The following is a 23,650-nucleotide window of genomic DNA, read 5'->3' as shown; positions in this document are numbered from 1 at the left end:
TAAAAATAATATTATTTAAGCATATATAAATTTACCATTATATTAAAAATAAATTTAAAACTATAATTTATTTATTTGTGTATTTTAGTTATTTGTAATTAAAAAATTATTTTCAAAATTGTGTAGGAACTCACTTTGAAAAAAAAAATACAGATTATATAAATTTGTCAAAAAATTAAAAATTGTCAAAAAATAATTGTGTTTATATTAAATATATTTTTTGATATTTATAATTGTATCGACTTAACAACAACCACAAAACAAATCAAACAAAAGCAACTTTAGTGTAAGCTTACAAAACATAGGCATAATCAATTATGCTTGAAGATTAACGCTAAACATAATCGATTATGACTTTTAAAATAGTTGATAATCGATTATGACTAAGGTTAAAAGTATCAAACAATCGATTTTACTTAGAAAATATAGGACATGATCGATTATCTTGCATGTGTTTTCTCATACATAATTGATTAAACATTTTTTTTAGTAGATAATCAATTATCTTGTTTGTGCTTTCTCATATATAATTGATTATCTACTAGAAATAAATAGTTAATCGATTATGATCTCCGTGTACATTGATTATGGATCATCTAGTTCAAAGCTTCAATACAATGCTATCTTTGATCATAAGGTACAAAACATCTCTTAAACACACCAAATTTTGAAATGGGAGTGAAGAAACCTCTCAAATGCTCTTAAGAGACTGGAGAATGGCACTCAAATGCTCTGAAGGCACAAACTCTCAGCAATAGAAATATGAAAGCATCAAATGGTGCACAACATCTTCACGGGCACAAGCTTTTTAAACCAAAAAAATCAAAAAGCAGTTACTGATGCTTTATGTGGATTCCTTTCCTTCTACATGGATTCCTTCATGGCAGTGTCTCATTGCATTAGTTTTCACATGCACACACAATGGCAAAAATGAATGGTACTTGCAATAGGCAAAAACAATGAAGTAAAAGCCAAATATGGTACATGACTTTAATTGTATTTCTTCGAGTTTCTTTGTAGTTGAAAGAAGATGCAGAAACCTCAATGACTTGCTCTTCCGTCCTCACACATATGAATACAATTTTCAATTTTGTATGTGGCTAATATATGTGTGAACTTAATAAGTGTGAGACATAAGTAATAAAATAAACTTAAATAAAAAAAAGGATAATTAAACAATAAGTTTTTTTTTTGTATTTTAAAGAATTACTAATGCAAACTTAAAAATAATGTGTTTGTCTTTTCTCTCTATGAAATTGTTCAATTTGAAAATATGGCATAAAAAATTATACTTGAAGAAGAAGAGTTCTTTACTTTTGTAGAACATAAAGAGAAAAAAAATAAAAAAAATGAGAGAAATATTTTTATTCAAATTTTTGTTTAGAGATATTTTTATTGTTTTGGGTTATGTAATAAAAATGGTGTATTTCTTAGAGACAATGTAATAGTGAAGATTAAAGTTAGGAGTTAAGGTCATTTAATTCTATGTTGGTAATGGTGGAGGAGGAAGAGTTCTGAGGATTTTTTTTAATTTTTTTAATGGTGTATTGGAGTATAAAGTTTTTCTTTATCTTAAGGTTATTGGATACAATCATCCCACAATCACCAATGTCACACACAATGAAGTTCACTTTCTAATACATTTAATAATAATGATGAAAATTCACTTTCTAATACATTTAATAATGATTTTTTTATATTCAGTTAAAAAATTTGTTTTTTTAATAATATGACATATGTTAGATCTTCTTTAATGATAATATCCTCACATGAGGTCACAACCTCTTTTTTTGATCTTATTCAAATATTTATTTCCTGCTCATCCAATATATTTATCATTTCTACAATAACATAATTCTCAACATATATTTCAATACTATTTATGTATTATTATCAATTCACATATTACCTTCACAAAGGTTTAACTATTAATATACATGCCTAACTTTGTATACATAAATTATATAAGCACGTTAAAGACCTACCACACAAGAGGTAGAACGAAGCCCTAAACAAAGAAATAAAAAGACCAACTTATTATACAAAATCTCACAACTTTTTTCAATTTTGCTTGAAATCATTATTATCTATATTTGATAATATTTTATATTTGTTTCACTAAGCAAGAAAACCTTCTTCAACTATTTTTTAATTTTCTCAGAATTTTAATTTATTAATCAAATTTCTTAAATAAACATAATTTAAAAAATAATAATGTGATTATCAAATGAAAAAAAATACAAGACTTAAAAGGTCATCCAAGCTCCACATGGATAGGTATGGAAGATGGGTTAGTGTAGTATTAAAAGGTTTGAAGTAAAGATAATAAGAGAATAGTAAAGAATGGTGTGATTATTGTTGATGATGTTGGATGCAATGGAAATATTTAAATGAGTTGGAGATCACATTAATTATCAATAATATATAACTAGAAATATACACATAAATTTATTGTTTTAAAATTTTTGAATTAAAAGAATGCTTCGGTTTTTTGAGTTTAGAGTTTAGGACTTAAACTTTAAACCTTATACATATGATTGTTTTAAAACAATCATATATTAATTATTTCATTTATTCCTAATACATATATGTTAACTATGTGGGTTGAATAATACTATGATATTATTAAGAACTTGTGAAATAAAAACTATTTTCTAATAATATCTTAATAAATTTATAGTATTATTAATAATATAAGACCTCTTTGAAAAGTATTTTCTAAACAAACCTTTTAAGATAAAATAAATAGTATGTAAAAAAATTTCCTTGTTAAAATTTAGAAATTTTTCCTTAAGTTCTTCATGAGCTATATGTAAAAGTTACTTTTTATAAAATTCTCTAAATTTTTTTATTTTATTTGTTAAAGTTATTTTTATTTTTTAAATGTTTGTAGAGTCAACATTTTGAATTTGTTAATTTGTATTGGTCGTATCTGTCTAACCCTTTAGGCTATAGGGTGACGCGGGCTAGTTTGTCAGTCCGACCTCCTTTATTTGTTATACTTTTAAACAAGAATATCATGCTTTTGGAATCAAAATTGATGATTGTCAATTTTTTTTATCATCAAAGAATATAAGAATACATAAAATAAAATGAGACACTTCAGGGATTAACCTTTATACAGTCACTTCAAGGTGTCTCAACCCTTATACAAAAATTACCATGATCAACCTGCTCAATACTTGACCTATATACAATCTTTAGGCTCTACAAACTACCCAATCAATTATCAATAATGAAAAGAAATGGTAGGCCACATTAAAAGAAACATTAACTACCCTATCAGGTTATTTATAACTAATCTTTAAATAAAAAGAGGACAAAACACAATATACAACTTTATTTACATTAATATACATCATTTGATTCATTAAAATATTATTGATATTTACTTTGTTTTGTTAAGCATTAAATCTTTTTTTTTATCAGTAATAAACAATGAATAAATGTGAGTCACTTTAGGGGTGACCCAACCCTTATACAAAACACACGACCTTTAACCTTTTCCACAACATACACCCCGCCAACTCCTAAATACTTAAATAAATTCGGAAAGAACCGCTTACAACCCTCATTCTTATACCCAAACAAAATATCAAAACATCATTTTCATATAAACCAAAGGATCAACACACCAATCAGAGAAAGAAAAGATCGCATCCTGCGACTTGGAAGTAACCCAAGCCTATGCCTTTAGTTGCACCAAAGCGAATACTTCCAATACATCTATTACGCCCCCTCTAAATATTACTCTGTTTCTATGTTTCCAGATTGATTAAAAAAATTATTAATATCTAAAAGTAAATTTTATTATTAATAAATAATTTCTAAATTAATATTTAATTAATTATCAAAATTTTTGCTACCAATATTTAGAATTTAATTATTTGATAGCTAAAACTTTGATAACTATTTAAATGATAATTTAAAAATTATTTTTTAATAATATAAACTATTTTAAATGTTAATATATTTTTTTAATATTTAAAATAATATATAATTTAATTAATATAATAATTAATTTTTTTTTTCTAAAACTTGAACCCTGTTTACTTATTTTATTTTATAATCTAAAAAATAGTCTCATGCATACTAATAATGTCTACATTAGTACAACAACTTGGTAAAGTGAAAGTGAAAGTGTTCAGCAATTGTTTAGATGAAGACAATAGTACAACAACTTGGAAAAATCTTCAATTAAGTGATCACACATCCACGAAACTGATTTTATTGCAAATTCCCAGCATACCCTTATTCCTTAGGCTATGAACAAATTCTGACAGTATATATATGTATTCCTTCTGGCTTCAAAATCAGCAGCTTCGTTGCAAAAAGCAACAAACTAATACCATCTTCACCTTTCTTACTCAAGCAAGTGAAGGTATGTCATCTCCTATTATGTCTTTCTCTCTGCATTTACTTCTTATCAATATTCTTTTAAGCGATATTACTAAAAAAATTTATTAAATATAAACTAATTTTAGAAATAAAAAATAATTAGTTGTTACAGTTATTAAAGTAAAAATAATTTTAAAAATTAAAAAAATTATTAGTTTCTATTATTGATAAATAATTTTTAAATTGATATTTAATTAGTTACCAAGATTTTTGCTATCAAATTTAAAATCTAAATAACTCATTAGATACCAGTTTAAAAACTATTTATCAATGATAAAAATCAATTTAGAAATCAATAATTTTTTTAGTTTCTAAAATGGTATCTAATTTAGTTACTATAGCAATTAATTATTTTTTTATTTAAAATTAATTTTTAATAATTTTCTTATAGTATAATAACTTCTAAAATTATCATAAGAGGTTTTCAAACACTTGTAAATATATAACATGAAAAACTAAAGCAAGAGGAGGAGAAGGAATCATTCTGTCTTAGAAACACAATTGATATTGGGATCTTACTTTTATCAAGTATAAAAAAATAATATTAAACAACATATGTATTTTTGAAGTATTTTAAAATGTTCTCATGGTGTCTTGAGAGATTTCAAGCAGACAAACAAGTAATAGAAAGAGACTCTTGTGATTGATATAGAGCCCAATGCAGCGGAATTCTTCATTTTAATTGTTTTCAGAAATTCAATATTATTCATTTTTATTTGAATCATATTCAAATATTAGACAGCATTGACCCGGTTGATATTTGAGTGTCGTGCATTAATAATACTGAGAATCAAATTTAAAGAACTATTCATGCTATTACTATCTGATCCTACCGTATTTAAATCCTATTGAATTATTGGACTAATACTTAGTACCGATCCCAAAACTTACAAGAGGCTTTAAAAAAATAACTTAAAAGTAATATTGATATAATCACATATCTTTTTTTTTTCTTTTCTGATAATTTTAATCAGTTAGTTAATTATACAATGATTTAAAGAAAAACACTTTTTAACCCTACACAATAATGCTTTTAGTTCTTTTTAATCCATGGCATATAAAAGCAATTAACTGAATAATTAAACATTGAAATGATTATGAGATATTCATGTAATTAAATCTAACATATGCAAGTACTTCTTAATTTTCATGAAGCTCATTATGCAAGATATATCAGTTACCATGGACCAAAACTTGACAAAAGAGAATAAGTGGTGGAAAAAAGGTATAGAAAAAATGGCGAATTGGCTGGCAATCAAGAACAAGAATGAATGGCTAAAGGACATGAGAGGGAATCTGAGTTTGGCTGCTACCATAATCACAACCATCACCTTTCAAACCGCTATTAATCCACCAGGTGGTGTTAGACCAGCCACAGAGAGTGGAGAGCTGAAATGTCTAGAAAATTTAGAAAATAATCCATGCCCTGGTGAATCTGTCCTAGCTATAGTTTACCAAGAAGCTTATGTCAGATTTCTTTTATTCAACACTATATGTTTCGTTTCATCCTTAGCTGTGTGTCTCTTGCTTGTGAGTGGTTTCCCTCTAAATAACAGATTTTTCACATGGCTTTTGTCAATAGGCATGTGCATCACCATGACCACTCTCACTTTGACCTACATGATTGGTGCAGATATGGTCACACCTTATCCCGTTTGGTATAGAACCCAAACCATGTATAATAAAGTCATTTACACTTGGCTTGCACTCTTAGGACTCATCATACTTTTCCTTTGTCTGCGTCTATTTGTTTGGATTGTCACTAAATGCATGAAGAAACGTAAATGATGACCTCCAACAGTGTTGTTTTTTTTATGTGACTTTTGTAGGTTGGTTTTCTGTCAAGAGTAGTTTCAACCTTCTGTTTATGCTTTTTTTTACTTTTTTATTTATGTTTGCATGTGGGTTAGAGCACTTCTTATTTAATACATCTTTGTCGTTGATAAAAAAATTCATGTATCTTATGTTATCCTTGTCTAAATTGAATAAATTTGTATTTTAATTTATGTGTCATGGTATTTTTTAAATTGTGTCTATATTATAATAATTTTTTATTTTTCTAGGACAATCGAGTATAACTTTTGGAGATTATAGTTGTAAATGAAGTTTTGAGAAAAAAAATTTTCCAGTAATCTATTAAGGGATGAATAAGAAAGATAAAAATACAAATGTAGTGTTGGAGAATAATGTAAAAGGATTGGAATACTTCGATTCAATTTTAATTAATTAATTTATTTATTGTTATTGATAAAAAAAGAAAATAAATATTAGAAAATGGCATGAGTAATTCAATCTTAAAAATTGTCATATTTTTTATATGAGGTATGGAATATATCTTAATTGAGAAAAAAAATAAAATGAAAAAGATTACTAAGATACTATTATATATTAATGTTATTTGACCATGAAACTTTCAATGGTCCAATTTAACATATTTAGAATTGATGTAAAAAAAATGGATACAAAAAATTTGCTTGTGCGGTAATTTATTGTTTGACATGTGATTGTGTTATTCACTTTAATTATTTTAATATATAAAATTTTTAAAAAATAATTGAAAAAATAGATTTTTTTTTACAAATAAGATAATCATATATATACATATATCTTTTTTCTAAATTTAAAATATTGTAAATAATAACTTTTATATTTGTATATTTTGTGTTTATATTTTTTTATCGATAAAAAAAACAAATAAATTGAAGTTTCAAGGTAAAAGTTAAAAAAAACCTCAGCACTCTACCATCCAATTTAGAGTCACCATAATTTTATCAAGAAAAATGTTTATTTAACACTCTACATTCTCAATAAATATTAATATTTTAATTATTTATAAAATTTATAATTTTTTTAATTTTATATTTTGTTTATATTTTTATTAAGGAAATTTTTAATTTTTTTATTATAAATATTAATATTTATTGTGAGTGCAAGATGAAAGATGAGTATCAAAACATGGTAACTTTCTATACTTTTCCCGCTAAAGGTAGGTGAAAAAGTTCAACCTCAGTTATAAAGTCAAATCCCCTCATTTCTCTTTTATTATTCCCTGCATCTAATTCATTTTCTCTCGGTATGCTTTCTAGTGCCACTAAAATCTCCTAATACACCAATTTTTAAAGGTTTTTACTAGTTTTAGTTGAGTTAATTCTTCCCATACAGCTGTTTTACATTTGATATGAAGGGGTGAGTATGTTTAAGATTTGTTCCACATACTTACTAACCCCTAAATTATTATTTAAAATAAACTTTAAAATAAATTTTATATTCACTTATAAATTATATTTTTTTTTAATTTTTAATTGACGTGAGATTTAAGAAATAGATTCTTCTATTGAAACCAACAAACCTATGGGAATCACCACTTTTATAAGGGAAATTTTATTTCAGACTTACGCTCACATCACTTCATTTTCTGTAATTTATAAATTGTACCATGGTTTTTAGCCATTCCTTTGGAGAAAAAATAATTGAAAGATATAAAAATTAATTGAACATAATTACATATTGTAAAACTGCTAATTTATTTATTTTCGATAACTCCCTAGATAGCATCGCAACTGGATATGTGGTCTCCCTGACATGATGTAGTTTAAGAATTGCTTGATAAAAAAATAAAAAAGAATTGTATATATGAACGCTAAAGTTTACACTAATTAATGGTGATTTAGATACGCAATTGTACCATGCATTTTTTCAATTTTAAAAAGCATTGATAAGCATGTATTTTTTGTAGGTTCTGTTTTTTCATTAAGAGAGCATGTCTCTTTATTTTTCATTAAGAGACTCGTTTAGATGTAGGTTCTGGTTTTAATGCAGCTAATGTAGATTCAATAATGGTTCTGCTTTTGGTGCTGGCCTAGATGCAAAAGGAGTGACTTCAAAGTTCCAAAGCTCCAAAGTTTCTGCATTGTGGATCCTTAGGAGGAGAAAATCAAAAGCTCCAAAGACATGCTAGTGATCAGAATTGTGAGATCATTTTGGTGCCAATACAATTGATAGTGCTGGTATACAATTGATTTTGGTGCCAATACAGTTGAGAAGTTGAATGAATGGTTCAATGCGATTTTCGAAGATTCAAATCAGTTGCGAAATTGAACAATTCTTCTTCTTATATAAAGAGAGTTTCATCCACTTCGGAATCACAACTTTCACTCACCTTCTTCATCTTCCTCATCCAACACAATGTGAAACCTTTCTTCTTCCTATCACCTTTACATATTTTCTCTTTCTCTCATCATTTATTATTATTATATTTCTGGGTCTATTGGATATTACTTTTTAAAGAGTAAGTTATTAGTTTTGATTTTTGGACATTTTAGGAAGTTTTTGTTGTAACTTGCACAATACATCGCGAATCAATCTTTATGATAAGTGATTACGCACGAAAAAGAAAAACAATTGAGTTCTTTAAAATATTTCAATATGAATATTCTACATTAACTACAGAAAGGTATAATCATATATATAGTTACCATATCTCGTTGATACTGAAAAATAATTAACTCAAGTTCTCTTCAAACTTGACTGTTAACGGAATCCATTGTCTAGATATTATACATACCTGTAATACTATTTTAAGAAGTATAATTGACAATTGATTACTTTTTAACTCACTTTATACTCAATTGTTTACTGGTTTTTGAGCGTTTGAATTTTTTTTTTTCATGTGGATCACTATTAGATTTCCAAGCATAAAGTTTGATAATCATTTAAAAAAAAAAATCAAATCATTCACACAATTTGAATTTTCTTTGGATGACTCCAACTCAATAAAAACAAATATGAAATGACTTTATTAAAATGGAATATATATATATATATATATATATATATATATATATATATATATATATATATATATATCCTTGTCACAAACTAATTTCGTATTATATAAAAGTCTCCTAATGAGGTCATAAGTCTTTAGCGATTTAAATTTTATTAGTTTCCTAAATATTTCGTAGTGAAAAAAATAATTAACTAATAACGTTAACAAAATTAGTAAATTAATTTTTTTACTTTAAGTAGATATTCTTAAGTTCATCATTGTTAATATTCAAAACTACATATACAAACTATATATGCAATTGACGACCTAACCACGATCTTGTGTCGTTTATTTTTATGCAGTTGATTCATGATTGTGTCTGTTACTTCCGCGTGTGTTTTTTCCATCAGTGAATTCGACAAAGTGAATTTGAGATCATTTGAAGAAAAAGTGTGTAGAAATTGAGGTTGTTTGGATTAAAATAAATAAAGTAGAAAATGTAGGAAAAGTGTATCAAAATTTGTGAGTGATGTAATGAGTGTAATTGAAATTATATTTATTTTAATTGATAAAAATGAAACTTTACAAATTTGTCATTGTATTTAAAAATTATTGAAAATTTATTTTATTTTATTTATTTGTGGATTATAACTATTTTTAATTAAAACATTGTTTTCGATAGTAAAAACTACAAGATTGCGAATGATGTAAAATTGTCACAACATAGTTATGATTGTCAAATTTGAATAACTATTTAATGTCATATATTCAATAAAAATATGAAATAAATAAAATTCCTAAATTATTAAAAATTTTAAATAAATTTAAATTTAAATTATATAATGTCTTATTTAAATAAAAATCTGAAATATATAAAATTTATAAAATATTTAAAATTCTAAATAAATACAAATTCTAAATTATTTAATATCATATTTAAATAAAAAAACTGAAATAAATTAAATTCTTAAATAATTAAAAATTCTAAATAAATAAAAATCTAAATTATTTAATGTTACATTTAAATAAAATATGAAATATATAAAATTCCTAAAATATTCAAAATTCAAAATAAATAGAAATCCTAAATTATTTAATGTCCTATTTGAATAAAAATATGAAATAAATAAAATTATTAAATTATTAAATTTTTTAAATAAATACAAATCTAAATTATTTAATATTCTATTTAAATAAAAAATTTAAAATAAATAAAAATTTTAAATTATTCAAAATCTTAAATAAATACAAATCTAAATTATTTAACCTCATATTTAAAAAAGTCTAATCAACCCATAATATTTAGAATAAATGTTTAGTGAAATAGTCATGAATAATCAATGTCCACATGTAGAAAGCACCACAACCCAAAAAAAAAAGCATGAACAATCAATATTTGGATGTTTTAAAGACACTTGAAACATCGATTTTTTAAATTGGAAATAAAAGGAAAACTGATATTCACGTTCAGTCAATTGTCCAAAAACGCAAAGGGTATTACAAAGAATACATGTGTCACCCGTCTTTCCATATGCATAAATAGTGAAACTGTGGAAGGAAACACTACATTATTGTATTTAATTTTTATTATATTAAAAATATATAATATAATATAATTACATTTAAAATATAAAATATTTATAAGATTTTAGGCACTTGTAATATAATTTATTTAAGAAAAATAATATAATTTAAAAAATATATTAATAGTTTTATGAAAATAATTTTAAGAAATTATGTAGTTGTTACGTTAAAAAATTTAGTTATTATTTTAAAAAATAAAAATATATTTAACTATTTATTTTATTAATAACTAAAAAAATTATTTTATATTTATTAATAGAAAAGTAATTTTCCAATTAAAAATTAATAATAAAAAATTACTAAATATTTATATATTATTATAAATATTTATTAAAAGATAAAATTATCAAATTAGAAAATAACATAAAAGAATTATCAAATAATATATCTTTTTATATAGTGACGCAATGATATATACGTCACAACACGTTACACATCCAATCTCACACCATCTTTACATTTCAGTTTTTCTAATAAAAAATAATTTTAAACATTAATATTGGAATAAGTGTGATGTGAAATGTTGGAAGGTGGAAAAAATCTACACTTCACGATAAAAATGTGTAGGGACTTAGAAAGTACATAGCACATGTGAGAGGGAAAATGCATATTCTTTGTTGTACATTAGATTTATTTTCAATGTTTTGATTTTATAGTTGTTGGTTATTGTATAATGATTGAAACACTTTTGAATTAAACTTTTAAACTGTTTTTTTTTAATTTAATTTTATTATTTGATGATAAAAAAATGTCATTATTGACAATGATATTTTGATATTTTAATTTTTTTTATATATTTCTATTTCCCAATTAATAATATTATTATTATATTTTAAAATTTTATTTATATTTATTTTTATTAGTTAAATATAATATTTTATTATTAAAAATAGTTGTAAAGTGAAAATGAAAGAAATAAAAATGTTCAGACTTGTATTTTTCAAAGGTTGTGATCACGGGATATACTAGAACTCAACATGTTGAGACAATGAAAAAATTTAAAATGTTTGACTGAATTTTAATATCACTAAATACTTAATTTGGTGATTTACTATATATTGAGTGGATGTATGGAAATTTAAGATGAAAGTGTAAAAAAGATGAGTATGTTTGGATTCTGGTTTATAGTGAATTTGTAAGGAAAATTTATTAAAATTTGTGAGTGATGTAATTGTGGTGAGAGAATTGTTTATATTTTAAAATGTATGAAATGTAAGTTTATAAATTTATCATTGTATTTAAAAATATTTGAATAATGAGATATGAGATATTTTTGTGTAATTTAATTTAATTAAAATTTTGTATTTTTTTAGTTATTTGTAATTAAAAATTATTTCAAAATTGTGTACGAACTCACTTTGAGAAAAAAGACAGATTATGTAAATTTGTCAAAAAAAATTAAAAATTGTCAAAAAATAGTGGTGTTTGCGTTAACTACATTTTTTTTATATATATTTATAATTGTATTGACTAATTAACAATCACAAAACAAATCAAACAAAACAACTTTAGTGCTAATCTTACAAAAACATAGGCATAATTAATTATGCATGAAGATAAACGCTGAACATAATCGATCATGACTTTTAAAATAGTTGGTAATCGATTATGGCTAAGGTTGAAGGTACCACACAATCGATTTTGCTTAGAAAATATAGGACATGATCAATTATCTTGCATGTGTTTCTCATACATAATTAATTAAACATTTTTTTTAGTAGATAATCGATTATCTTGTTTGTGTTTTCTCATACATAATTGATTATCTACTTTTTAATTGATTATGGCATCCGTGTACACCTAATTAAACATGGATCACCTAGTTCCAAACACATAATGATTCTAAACACCTAATCTACCATGAATCCAACACATTACTAATTAAATATTAAGATGATATACAATTTTTCATTTTGTATGTGACTAGTATAGGTGTGAACTTAATAAGTGTGAGACATAAAATAAACTTAAATACAAGAAAAAGGATAATTAAACAATAAGTTTGTTTTTTGTTTTTGTATTTTAAAGAATTACAATAATGCAAACTTAAAAATAATGTGTTTGTCTTTTCTCTCTATGAAATTGTTCAATTTGAAAATATGGCATAAAAAATTATACTTGAAGAAAAAAGTTCTTTACTTTTGTAGAACATAAAGAGAAAAAAAAGAAAAAAAATAGAGAAATATTTTTATTCAAATTTTTGTTTAGAGATATTTGTATTTTTTTGGGTTATGTAATAAAAATGGTGTGTTTCTTAGAGACAATGTAATAGTGAAGATTAAAGTTAGGAGTTAAGGTCATTTAATTCTATGTTGGTAATGGTAGAGGAGGAAGAGTTCCGAGGATTTTTTTTATGGTGTACTGAGGTATAAGTTTATCTTAAGGTTATTGGATACATATAATCTCAACATTCACCAATGTCACACAATAACACCAATGTCACATAATAATGAAAGTTCAAATATGTTAGATCTTCTTTAATAATAATATTCTCACATGAGGTCACAACCTCTTTAATCAACATGTTGATTTTTTTAACATATTCAATAATGTAAAGATATATAGATCATCATTATAATGCATGCTGAGTTACAATATTTTTTTTCATCTTATTCAAATATTTATTTCCTACACATCTAATATATTTGTCATTTCGAAAATAACATCATTCTCAACGTACAATTCTCATTCTCAACATACAATTCAATACTATTTGTGAATTATTATCAATTCACATATTGTCTTCACAAAGGTTCAACGATTAACTGAGAAGGATGAATATAAAGATAACGTTAATATATATGTCTAACTTTGTATACATAAATTATATAAGCACATTACAGATCTACCGCACAAGAGGTAGAACGAAGGTCTAAACAAGAAATAAGAAGATCAACTTATTATACAAAATCTCACAACTTTTTTCAATTTTGCCTGAAATCATTATTATCTATATTTGATAATATTTTATATTTGTTTCACTTAGTAAGAAAACATTCTTCAATTATTTTTTAAACTTTCCTTGATTATAATATTAAAATTTGATTCAATTTGATTATTCCCTCTTATATTCTTATTGTCCAAAAAGTGATATTAATAACTACAACCAAATAAATAGGTTCAAAACAAAAAAAAATTACAAAAAAATAAAAAGTGATGAGTTCATCTCTGAATCCGTCAGTTCATCCTATAGGATGAAACATGTTACCAATTTCAGTCCATTTAACATAAGCAGATCAACCGGTCCGTCTTGCTTTTGACGAGTCAAGAGTAGGTCGAACTAACCATGACTTCTTGTTTTGTGCGTGGTAACATGCTTTTGGTGTGATGCATCAATTATATGCTTTGGATTAGATCTTGATATTTTGACATCCAACTTTTTTTCTACACGTACTTAATAACAAACAATAACTATTATTTTAATAATTTTTTTATATAATTTAATTACAAATTTATCATTTATTGTATTTTTTTTAAATCATCACATCAAGAATGGTATATAACTCTATGGATGTCAAAGTATACACTACAAAAAATCATTAAACATAGACTACTTTTAGAGACAAAAAATAATAGTCATTATATTAACTAAATTACATATTATTTTAGATATTAAAAAAATTATTAGTATCTAAAAATAATTTTTATTATGAATAAATAATTTTTAAACTGATATTTAATTAATTATCAAAATTTTATCTACCAACATGTAAAATTTAATTAGTTGATAGTTAAATTTTGATAACTAATTAAATAATAATATAAAAATTATTTTTTAATAATATAAACTATTTTAATAATAATTTTTTTATTTTTAAAAATAATATTTAATTTAATTAATATAATAATTAATTATTATTTTTCTACAACTTGTATCTGTTTACTTATTTTATTTTAAAATCTAAAAAGTAGTCCCATGCATACTAATAATGTCTACAATAGTACAACAACTTGGTAAAGTGAAAGTGTAAGTGTTCAGCAATTGTTTAGATGAAGACAATAGTACAACAACTTGGAAAAGTCTTCAATTAAGTGATCACATGAAACTGATTTTATTGCAAATTCCCAGCATACCCTTATTCCTTAGGCTATGAACAAGTTCTGGCAGTATATATATGTATTCCTTTTCTGGCTTCAAAATCAGCAGATTCAGTTGCAAAAAGCAACAAACTAATAACATCTTCACTTTCTCACTAAATCAAGAGAAGGTATGTCATCTCCTATTATGTCTTTCTGTCTGCATTTACTTCTTATTAATATTCTTTTAAGTGATATCACTATAACAAAATTATTAAATAAAAAATAATTACTTGTTAGAGTGACTAAATTAAATATCATTTTAAAAATTAAAAAATTATTAATTTTTAAATTTGTTTCTATTATTGATAAATAATTTTTAAGATGGTATCTAATTAGTTATCAAAATTTTTGTTACCAAATTTAGAATCTAAATAATTGATAGTTAAAGTCTTGATAACTAATTATATATCAATTTTAAAATTATTTATTAATAATAAAAACTAATTTAGAAACCGATAATTATTTTAATCTTTAAAATTATATCTAATTTAATTAGTATAACAACTAATTATTTTTGCAGTCTAAAATTAGTTTTTCTTTAATGATTACCGTAGGTTTTCAAACACTTATATATAATATTAGGACAAGGAATCATTTTGTCTTAGAAGTAGAACTGACCTGCAATCTTACTCTCAAGTATAAAAAAATTATCTAAAAAGCAGTCAGTCACAACAAGAACAAAATTTTTTTTCATTAATTTCAAACAATAGAGAGTCACTTTGTTTTGCTGTGTTATGTTTTTAGAGTATTTTAAAATGTTCATTATTTTAAAATGTGCATGTATCACTGTCTTTAGAGATTTCAAGCAAATAATAGAAAGAGACTCTTTTGATTCATATAGAGCCCAATGCAGTGGTATTCTTCATTTTAATTGTTTTCAGAAATTCAATATTATTCATTTTTATTTGAATAATATTCAAATATCAGACAGCATTTTGTTAACCCAGTTGATATTTGAGTGTTGTGCATTAATAATACTGAGAATCAAATTTAAAGAACTATTCATGCTATTACTATCTGATCCTACCGTATTTAAATCCTATTGAATTATTGGACTAATTCTTAGTACCGATCCCAAAACTTACAAGAGGCTTTAAAAAAATAACTTAAAAGTAATATTGATATAATCACACATCTTTTTTTTTTCTTTTCTGATAATTTTAATCAGTTAGTTAATTATACAATGATTTAAAGAAAAACACTTTTTAACCCTACACAATAATGCTTTTAGTTCTTTTTAATCCATGGCATATAAAAGCAATTAACTGAATAATTAAACATTGAAATGATTATGAGATATTCATGTAATTAAATCTAACATATGCAAGTACTTCTTAATTTTCATGAAGCTCATTATGCAGGATATATCAGTTACCATGGACCAAAACTTGACAAAAGAGAATAAGTGGTGGAAAAAAGGTATAGAAAAAATGGCGAATTGGCTGGCAATCAAGAACAAGAATGAATGGCTAAAGGACATGAGAGGGAATCTGAGTTTGGCTGCTACCATAATCACAACCATCACCTTTCAAACTGCTATTAATCCACCAGGTGGTGTTAGACCAGCCACAGAGAGTGGAGAGCTGAAATGTCTAGAAGAATCAAAAAATAATCCATGTCCTGGTGAATCTGTCCTAGCTATAATTCACGAACAATCTTATTTCAATTTCCTTCTATTCAACACTATATGTTTCGTTTCATCCTTAGCTGTGTGCCTCTTACTTGTGAGTGGTTTCCCTCTGAATAACAGATTTTTCACATGGCTTTTATCAATAGGCATGTGCATCTCCATGACCACTCTCACTTTGACCTACATGATTGGTGCAGATATGGTAACACCTTATCCCGTTTGGTATAGAACCCAAACCATATATAATAAAGTCATTTACACTTGGCTTGCACTCTTAGGACTCATCATATTTTTCCTTTGTCTGCGTCTATTTGTTTGGATTGTCACTAAATGCATGAAGAAACGTAAATGATGACCTCCAACAGTGTTGTTTTTTTATGTGACTTTTGTAGGTTGGTTTTCTGTCAAGAGTAGTTTCAACCTTCTGTTTATGCTTTCTTTTACTTTTTTATTTATGTTTGCATGTGGGTTAGAGCACTTCTTATTTAATACATCTTTGTTGTTGATAAAAAAATTCATGTATCTTATGTTATCCTTGTCTAAATTGAATAAATTTGTATTTTAATTTATGTGTCATGGTATTTTTTAAATTGTGTCTATATTATAATAATTTTTTATTTTTCTAGGACAATCGAGTATAACTTTTGGAGATTATAGTTGTAAATGAAGTTTTGAGAATTTTTTTTTCCACTAATCTATTAAGGGATGAATAAGAAAGATAAAAATACAAATGTAGTGTTGGAGAATAATGTAAAAGGATTGGAATACTTCGATTCAATTTTAATTAATTAATTTATTTATTGTTATTGATAAAAAAAGAAAATAAATATTAGAAAATGGCATGAGTAATTCAATCTTAAAAATTGTCATATTTTTTATATGAGGTATGGAATATATCTTAATTGAGAAAAAAAATAAAATGAAAAAGATTACTAATTAAGATACTATTATATATTAATGTTTTTGGACAATGAAACTTTCAATGGTCCAATTTAACATATTTAGAATTGAAATAAAAAAAAATTGGATACAAAAAATTTGCTTGGACGGTAATTTATTGTTAGACATGTGATTGTGTTATTCACTTTAATTATTTTAATACATAAAATTTAAAAAATTAATTGAAAAAATAGATTTTTTTACAAATAAGATAATCATATATATATATGCATATTTTTTTTTTCTAAATTTAAAATATTGTAAATAATAACTTTTATATTTGTATATTTTGTGTTTATGTTTTTTTATAAATAAAAATAACAAATAAATTGAAGTTTCAAGCAATATGTAAAAGTTAAAACACAAATGCCATCCAATTCAGAGTCACCATAATTCTGTCAAGAAAAATGTTTATTTGACACTCATCAGTTACATCCTACACTCTCAATAAATATTAATATTTTAATTATTTATAAAATTTATAAATATTAATATTATAATTATTTATAAAATTATTGGACCAATTCGTAGTATAGATCCCAAACTTACAAGAGGCTTTAAAAAAATAACTTAAAAAGTAATATCGATATAATCTCATATCCTTTTTTCCTTTTTCTGGTAATTTTAATCAGTTAGTTAATTGTACAGTGATTTAAAGAAAAACACTTTTTAACCCTTTAGTTTCAAAATAACTACACACAATAATGCTTTGCCTTTTTCTTCTTGCACCCCTATGTTTTTCTATCTGTACCCCCATAATTTTAAAACTTCCAAAACTGGCCTTGACCTTTTATTAAAAAAGGGTACCGTGGTGGAGTGTGGTATGGATTCATCAATTCGGAAGTGAATCATGTTGTTTTACAGATGAGGAGGTGTTCTGAAAGCAAATTGTTAATAAATTGTTGATTTTCGGATTACTGAATTTGGAAGCCTAACATCTGTTACAGATTGATGGATTCGGAAGATTTACGGATTCCCCGATCCGAAAGATTTATGGATTTTCCAATGAAGATTTATGGATTTCCAAATCCAGAATGTGAAAAAATCAATGCGGATTCCTGATTCCGTAAAATTACCGAACTGCATTGTTTGGAATACTAGATATAAACTGCGGAAACGATAATTTGAAACACTAACGATCACCACCAAAAGAAACACTTTTCTATGTTAAGAGATGGAGCAGCGTCGCCGCTGTTTAGAGAGAAATAAAATCCGTGTGTGCAATTTGAGGGCAAAGGAAGAAGAAAAAGTAGTGTGGGTCTTATGTGCATTTTGGAGTTTTTAAAAAATAATAGGATTATTTTTGTCTTTGCATTATGGGGGTACAAGAAGAAAATTGTAGGAGTACAAAAAGAAATTGCCTAATGCTTTTAGTTCTTTTTAATCCATGACATATAAAAGCAATTAATTGAATAATTAAACCTTGAAATGATTATGAGATATTCATGTAATTAAATATGATTCCATAACATGCAATTCATTACACTAAATGCAGAAAACTGATCTAACATATGCAATTATAGTTGTTAATTTTCATGAAGTTCATTATGCAGGATATTCTAGTTCCAATGGAGGAAAACTTAGAGAAGAATTGGTGGAAAAGAGGTATAGAAAAAATGGCGAATTGGCTAGCAATCAAGATGAATGGCTGAAGGACATGAGAGGGAATTTGAGTTTGGCTGCTACCATAATCACAACCATCACCTTTCAAACCGCTATTAATCCACCAGGTGGTGTTAGACCAGCCACAGAGAGTGGAGAGCTGAAATGTCTAGAAAATTTAGAAAATAATCCATGCCCTGGTGAATCTGTCCTAGCTATAGTTCGGCAATAAGTTTATGTCAGATTTCTTCTTTTCAACACTATATGTTTCGTTTCATCCTTAGCTGTGTGTCTCTTGCTTGTGAGTGGTTTCCCTCTAAATAACAGATTTTTCACATGGCTTTTGTCAATAGGCATGTGCATCACCATGACCACTCTCACTTTGACCTACATGATTGGTGCAGATATGGTCACACCTTATCCCGTTTGGTATAGAACCCAAACCATGTATAATAAAGTCATTTACACTTGGCTTGCACTCTTAGTACTCATCATACTTTTCCTTTGTCTGCGTCTATTTGTTTGGATTGTCACTAAATGCATTGGCAAACGTAAATGATGACCTCCAACAGTGTTGTTTTTGAAGGGTGACTTTTGTAGGTTGATTGGTTTTATGTCAAGTTTCAACATTCTGTTTATGCTTTCTTTTACTTTTTATTTATGTTTGCATGTGTGTTAGAGCACTTCTTATTTAAAACATATTTGTTGTTGATGAAAAAATTTCATGTATGTTATGTTATCATGTGTAAATTGAATAAATTTGTATTTTAATTTACGTGTCATGGTATTTTTTTAAATTGTGTCTATATTATAATAATTTTGATTTTTCTAGGACAATCCAGTATAACTTTGGAGATTATAGTTGTAAATGAAGTTTTGAGATTTTTTTCCACTAATCTATTAAGGGATGAATAAGAAAGATAAAAATACAAATGTAGTGTTTGGGAATAATCTAAAAGGATTGGAATACTTCGATTCAATTTTAATTAATTAATTTATTTATTGTTATTGTTAAAAAAAAGAAAATAAATATTAGAAAATGGCATTAGTAATTCAATATTACAAAATTATCATATTTTTATATAAGCTATGAAATATATCTTAATTGAGAAAAAAGATAAAAAAATAAAATGAAAAAAATTACTAATTAAGATACTATTATATATTAATGTTTTTGGACAATGAAACTTTCAATGGTCCAATTTAACATATTTAGAATTGAAATAAAAAAAAATTGGATACAAAAAATTTGCTTGGACGGTAATTTATTGTTAGACATGTGATTGTGTTATTCACTTTAATTATTTTAATACATAAAATTTAAAAAATTAATTGAAAAAATAGATTTTTTTACAAATAAGATAATCATATATATATATGCATATTTTTTTTTTCTAAATTTAAAATATTGTAAATAATAACTTTTATATTTGTATATTTTGTGTTTATGTTTTTTTATAAATAAAAATAACAAATAAATTGAAGTTTCAAGCAATATGTAAAAGTTAAAACACAAATGCCATCCAATTCAGAGTCACCATAATTCTGTCAAGAAAAATGTTTATTTGACACTCATCAGTTACATCCTACACTCTCAATAAATATTAATATTTTAATTATTTATAAAATTTATAATTTTTTTAATTTTACATTTTGTTTATATTTTTATTAAATAAATTTTTAATTTTTTTATTATAAATATTAATATTTATTGTAAGATGAAACATGAGTATACTTTTCCACTAAAGGTAGGTCAAAAAGTTCAACCTCAGTTATAAAGTCATTGAAATCCCCTCATTTCTCTTTTATTATTCCCTATCTAGCACCATTTATACTTTTATTTCTCTATCTAACACTCTTTTGTTTTTATTTTCCTATCTAACACCCTTTTGTTTTTATTTCCCTATCTAGCACTCTTTTATTTTTTATTTCCCTATCTAGCACCATTTTAAAAATAAATAAAAAATAAAAAAATAATTTTTTTTTTATAATTTTAATTTTGAATATATTAAAAAACAAGTATTTTTAATGTTTAAAATGTTAGAAATATAATTAATGAATAAAGAAATGAGTTTTTACAAAATAAAAATAAAAAAGTAATAAATTAAAAATGTTTAGTTTAATTTTTTTTGTAAGAATGAAGAAAATAAAAAATTAAACTCTACAACATCATAAAAGTTGAATTTATAAACATAAATTAGTATTTATTTTTGTTATCATTGATAATGTAATCATGTTAATTTCAAATAAAAAATGCAGGACATAATTATAAAAAAAATCAAAGTCAATTAGTATTAATTAATATTGAACGCAGAAATAATATTGAAGTGTCTATCTACCCTAAATGCAAAATCCTAAAAAAAAACTAATGCAATTGCTACACTTAATGCTTAAAAATGAGAAAAAGAAAAATGTAAAAATAAATATATATAGAAAATAAAAACAGCAACATTGCAACAGATCTTTCATGTTATGAAACACTATTTGATGGAACTCAGAAATGAGGAGTATTGGTCTGCATACACTGGTCAAATACTATGTCCAAGTCCTGACATGAAAATAACTTCAAAGGGGAGACTTAAGTCAAGTCGAATAAAAACTGATATGGACATAAGAGAACAACATAATTGAACAAAAAAATATTCATATTGTCAAACATCACGACACACAAAAAGAACATGTCTCAATATTATTGAATTGTGCACTTCTCGTCATTAATTATTACCATTTAAGAAAATATTAAATGAATGATCATCTTTCATTTATTTTTCTTTTTATGATCAACATCTACTTATTTAGTATTGTCTTATATCTCTTATCTTTATCTTGTTTGAATTTTTTTTTTATATCTTGTATATTTATCTTATTTTGTTTTGCCTTTATTTTATATCTTATATGTTTTTAGTTATTATTTTTTTCTGCCATTGTTTATTTATTTTTGTTTTTTGTTTTTATTTTATTATTGTTGTTTTTATTTTCTATACTTATTTATTTTTACATTTTTTTTCTTCTCATTTTTAAGCATTAAGTGTATCATTTGCATTAGTTTTTTTTTAGGGTTTTGCATTTAGGGTAGACACTTCAATATTATTTGTGTGTCCACTATTAATTAATACTAATTGACTTTGTTTTTACTTCATCAATAATAATAAAAATAAATACTAATTTATGTTTATAGATTCAACTTTTATGTTGTTGTAGGGTTTCATTTCTTATTTTCTTCATTCTTAAAAAAATAATTTTAAACTAAATATTTTTAATTTATTACTTTTTTTTTATTTTGTAAAAAATCATTTCTTTATTTATTAATTATATTTCTAACTATTTTAAACATTAAAAATACTTATTTTTTAATGCATTTAAAATTAAAATTATCAAAAAAATAATAATAATTTATTTATTTATTTATTTTTGAAATGGTGCTAGATAGGGAAATAAAAAATAAAAGGGTGCTAGATAAGGAAATAAAATCAAAATGGTGCTAGTTAGAAAAATAAAAGTGTAAATGGTGCTAGATAGGAAATTTACCCGAATTGTAAAGTCATTGAAATCCCCTCATTTCTCCTTTATTATTCCCTGCATCTAATTCATTTTCTCTCGGTATGCTTTTTAGTGCCATTAAAATCTAATTAAGCACATCAGTCATCAACACAATTTTTTATTAAATTCACAATTAAAGACATTGGCATTTCTATTTATACGTATAGATACGTCGACATGGACACATACAAGATTCGTGACATTTTTAAAATTAAAAACAAACTATATGGGATAATTTTATTTATAAAAAAACATCTATTTTTAAATTAACATTTATATTTTTATATTAAATTAATTATAGTTAATAATGAATACTAAAATAATACTAACAATATCATGTATTATCTTCTCATTTTCTACATTCATGTGTTCTATTATAAACTCAAACCATATGCTTTATGTAGGTAAAACTTAATTCAGTCATTCTAGTTTTTATATCCAATGATTTTTAATTTTATTAATACTAATATAATAACTATTTAAATTAGTGTCATTTAATTAAATTATGTGCTTTATTATTTTGGAGTTTTTTTAGTTTTATTACAAGTCTTTAGTAATTTAAATTTTATTAGTTTCCTAAATATTTCGTAGTGAAAAAAATAATTAACTAATAACGTTAACAAAATTAGTAAATTCAAATTTTTACTTTAAGTAGATAGTCTTAAGTTCATCATTGTTAATATTCAAAACTATATATACAAATTTGACCATTTAAAAATAATTACTCAAATTAAATCTTATTTCAATTTAATAATTTATTTTATCCGCTTCATTTAAAATCATCATAATTGCAACGAAATTAATAATATTAATAAATATAATAATAAAAATATTAAAATTAATAATATTAATAATATAATAATAATAATAATAATAATAATAAAAATAAAAATAGTAATAGTAATAATAATAGTTATTATCATGATCACTAAATATATTTGTTCTTGTGGTTACAAGCAATTGTATTATAAGTTTTACCTTCAACAAAATGGTGATTTTAACTCTAATAGTAATAAATAATATTTTTAATAATAATAATTAAAAATATTATTAATTATCGACGAATTTTTATTGTGGTAAAATAATTTTTTTTTTCTAAGTTGTAAATT

At 24.2% G+C, this 23,650-nt stretch overlaps 2 protein-coding genes and 1 pseudogene across 3 annotated transcripts; all 3 read left to right on the top strand.

The window, feature by feature from the left end:
• The first annotated feature begins 4,249 nt into the window (after positions 1-4,249).
• On the top strand, positions 4,250-6,402 carry LOC137818075 (uncharacterized). Its single transcript, XM_068621298.2, has 2 exons — positions 4,250-4,381; positions 5,554-6,402. The coding sequence occupies exon 2, from the start codon at positions 5,560-5,562 to the stop codon at positions 6,184-6,186; it is 627 nt and encodes a 208-aa protein (XP_068477399.2). The 5' UTR covers positions 4,250-4,381; positions 5,554-5,559; the 3' UTR covers positions 6,187-6,402.
• Positions 6,403-14,825: 8,423 nt separating this feature from the next.
• Positions 14,826-19,776, top strand: LOC150024830 (uncharacterized). Of its 2 annotated transcripts, none has more exons than XM_090296213.1 (2): positions 14,826-14,958; positions 16,192-19,776. In XM_090296213.1, the coding sequence occupies exons 1-2, from the start codon at positions 14,866-14,868 to the stop codon at positions 16,810-16,812; spliced, it is 714 nt and encodes a 237-aa protein (XP_090152339.1). In that variant the 5' UTR covers positions 14,826-14,865; the 3' UTR covers positions 16,813-19,776. The 2 variants fall into 2 exon arrangements, with proteins under 2 accessions (XP_090152339.1, XP_090152340.1); XM_090296214.1 differs by having other exon boundaries at positions 14,890-14,958; positions 16,180-19,776.
• LOC150024831 (uncharacterized) lies at positions 18,889-19,776 on the top strand (annotated as a pseudogene).
• Positions 19,777-23,650: the final 3,874 nt, after the last annotated feature.

Source organism: Phaseolus vulgaris, chromosome 10, assembly GCF_051622355.1.
Source record: "Phaseolus vulgaris cultivar YP4 chromosome 10, ASM5162235v1, whole genome shotgun sequence".
NCBI classification, from domain to species: Eukaryota; Viridiplantae; Streptophyta; class Magnoliopsida; order Fabales; family Fabaceae; genus Phaseolus; species Phaseolus vulgaris.
This window is presented reverse-complemented; position numbering and strand designations above follow the sequence as displayed.

Bases quoted from the DNA above. Each gene is read 5' to 3' on its own strand.
- LOC150024830 (XM_090296213.1), top strand. From the start codon at position 14,866: ATGTATTCCTTTTCTGGCTTCAAAATCAGCAGATTCAGTTGCAAAAAG. The intron at 14,959-16,191 runs GTATGTCATCTC...CTCATTATGCAG, and splicing joins TCTCACTAAATCAAGAGAAG to GATATATCAGTTACCATGGA.
- LOC137818075 (XM_068621298.2), top strand. From the start codon at position 5,560: ATGCAAGATATATCAGTTACCATGGACCAAAACTTGACAAAAGAGAAT.